The sequence below is a fragment of the Helianthus annuus genome, chromosome 5 (genome assembly GCF_002127325.2).
Source record: "Helianthus annuus cultivar XRQ/B chromosome 5, HanXRQr2.0-SUNRISE, whole genome shotgun sequence".
NCBI lineage: Eukaryota > Viridiplantae > Streptophyta > Magnoliopsida > Asterales > Asteraceae > Helianthus > Helianthus annuus.
Window position 1 is genome coordinate 93,838,694 of NC_035437.2, and position 2,658 is coordinate 93,841,351.

The following is a 2,658-nucleotide window of genomic DNA, read 5'->3' on the forward strand; positions in this document are numbered from 1 at the left end:
CGTTATAACCATTGTGATTCATTTGTGTAAAGTGTGAACCACACTTTCCTTGGATGATCCCTGTGCTTTGCAAATCAAAATGGTTGCTAAAAACCACTTTTTCGCCATAGAACGACCTTATGTGAAATAACCATAACGCCCCTGTTATTATTAAAAGTCGCCCACCTTCTTCTTCATCAAACACCACCACCAACCGCCAACTCCAGCCACCACCAACTTCTGCTGCTGCTGGGTTGAGACCTATGGTTCCTCTGGCTCTGGCGTTGCTTCCTAATATCTCTCGCATCTAATTCCGATGAACAACAAAACAACCATGCAAGTGTTTATACCCCAAGCTTCCGGAACACCACACAATATTCATAGTTCTGATCCACGTTACCAGGTCCTCCCCTGTGGGGCGAAGGGTGTGATATGTACAAATGTACTATCAGAATCATGGGCCTCTTTCTTGACATCCCGGCCTGGGAGTAAGCATAATTGATACAATCATGGGCCGGAAATGGTGCGATACGTACAAATGTACTATCAGAATCTTCCCCTTTTCTGTTGTTCCTTTTGATGGCTGGCCTTTAGGACCCACAGGTACTTTCTTGGAATCCTGATTCTTCACAAATTTCATATCCATCTGTCTTGATGCTTTGACCGGTTTCGGGTTGGATGAAGTTGATTGCTTTATCAAGAAAAATACACAAGAGTTAAGATATTAATAAAATTAACCCTACCTATGAATTATAAGATGAAACTAACTCTGTATAAAAGCTAGGCATGAAAGTAATGGTAAACACAAGTAGATCTAAATTTAGTTAAACAACGGAAACGGGAATAAAAATCTCGACTCGAGTGCAATTGAAGACAGGATTTCATCCCTGTGCTCATCAGATATCAGAATCTAGAGCCTAGGGAGTATAACAGACAACACGATCGACAATCCAAATGCAGCAACAAATATTGTTATTCATACAGATCCACAAATTAATTTAGCAATATATGAACTTAAGAACTTTGTCAAAATTACATTGTTAAAAAAAATTGCATACAAAGATGCAAGAAAGCGGATCTCAAATCGTGTTTGAAAATATTACAGAAATGAATATACTTACAGAGTTTCAAAAATATACCAATTATGAGCACACCGATGGAATCCAGCAACAACTCTTTCCAATAAAACGAAGAGAAAAAGAATGATTAATCGAGGGCAGCTGCTGAAGAAGAATGTATCGTTGGAGACGTCAGTCGGCGCTCTTATGCTTTCTAGGGTTTTGTATACTATCCATCTAAGGCCGTGACTCATCCCAGATATCACACTTGGAGTACCTTCAGATATCATAAAACAATAAGCCCAATATGAACCTCATAATATACTACCTAATTAATTAGATCAAAATCAAAATTTTTATCTTCGTTAAAATTCATCTTACACAGTGAGTGATATGAAAAAACAGCAAATCAAGCCCCGAAAAAATATATAGTAAATTGTAGATCCACAAATCGGCTCAAACTTTATATAAAAACTTCCTTAAATTACGATAGATCTAGAAGGTTTTGTTAAATGAATACAGCATTTAATCGATTAACAGTTACCTGAAACGAGATTGTCTTCCGAAATCCTTTGAACAGTCAACGATCGTTCTTCAACAGCCTGCATGATAATACCGATTCTACGTCATGAAAAAAAAGACTGAAATAAAAACCAGAAACAGTTTCTGATCACAACAAGGCTTGCTCCGAACAAGTTAAGAAGAATATAGATGAAAAGAATTTAAAAATCAAATACCACTCACCGATGATTTTGACATATCGGGAGGCCAGAATTCATCAATCCCAGAGGCTAGAGTAGTGGCCATCTAGTATAGTTTGACGGCTGCGGCGGGTCGATATGTGGAATATATTAAATCTGACAAACGAAGAACAAGGAGTATGGCTTTATAATCTTTTTAACCTAGAAAGACTTACAATTCTACCCCTCCCTTTACTCCCATTTCTTTAATTTACAAATCTAATCTTTCATGTCCTATTTTTTCACCTAATTGTCTTTATGTAGGTGAATAAAACATCCCACAAATATATGTATATATATATGTTTTTTTATGGATGACGATCATGGGCCACAGGTCTCAAGTTCAAATCCGATTCAGTGGGCCATTTGGGTGGCGGGTTTATCTCAAAATCGGATATGGTGGGCTTAGGCTACCCAGACAAGCGTTGGTTGTCTGTGATCGCGGGCGTATGATTTTTTTGCCATTGTGTTGTCACAGGTAGATAGGTTAAAAAGGGTGAATAAAACATCCTGCAGGTATATGTATTGTGAGTATGTAGGCCCTAAATGAGTTTAGATAGGAGTCAATAAACACAAAACAAGAGTTTCAATACTTTAGGGAAATTAGAGGTTTAACCATTTCACAAATAAGTTATCCATTCGGAAGGGATAACTTTTTCAGCAATCATAGCAATATAATGTAACTTAAATTACATAAAAACAAATTTTGTGATATAGTACGAATGATAAAAATATATACTAAACCATAGTATTGCGTGCAAAAGGTGCTAAAGGTATGGCACAAGATCGCATTTAGCTTGATTAGCACGAATCTAACGCTACATTATGCAATACATTTCTATTACCATTTTTCGAATACCTAGCTGTGAATAATGATTGAT

The 2,658-nt window shown here is 36.9% G+C and overlaps 1 protein-coding gene across 1 annotated transcript; it reads right to left on the reverse strand.

Moving 5' to 3' along the window:
* Nucleotides 1–965: 965 nt before the first annotated feature.
* Nucleotides 966–1,874, reverse strand: LOC110938709. Its single transcript, XM_022180848.2, has 3 exons — nt 1,782–1,874; nt 1,582–1,639; nt 966–1,314 (listed from the first exon to the last, which is right to left on the reverse strand). The coding sequence occupies exons 1-3, from the start codon at nt 1,842–1,844 to the stop codon at nt 1,097–1,099; spliced, it is 339 nt and encodes a 112-aa protein (XP_022036540.1). The 5' UTR covers nt 1,845–1,874; the 3' UTR covers nt 966–1,096.
* Between the last annotated feature and the right edge of the window lie 784 nt (nt 1,875–2,658).

Bases quoted from the DNA above. Each gene is read 5' to 3' on its own strand.
- LOC110938709 (XM_022180848.2), bottom strand. From the start codon at position 1,844: ATGGCCACTACTCTAGCCTCTGGGATTGATGAATTCTGGCCTCCCGAT. The intron at 1,640-1,781 runs GTGAGTGGTATT...ATTATCATGCAG, and splicing joins CCGATATGTCAAAATCATCG to GCTGTTGAAGAACGATCGTT. The intron at 1,315-1,581 runs GTAACTGTTAAT...TGATATCTGAAG, and splicing joins GGAAGACAATCTCGTTTCAG to GTACTCCAAGTGTGATATCT.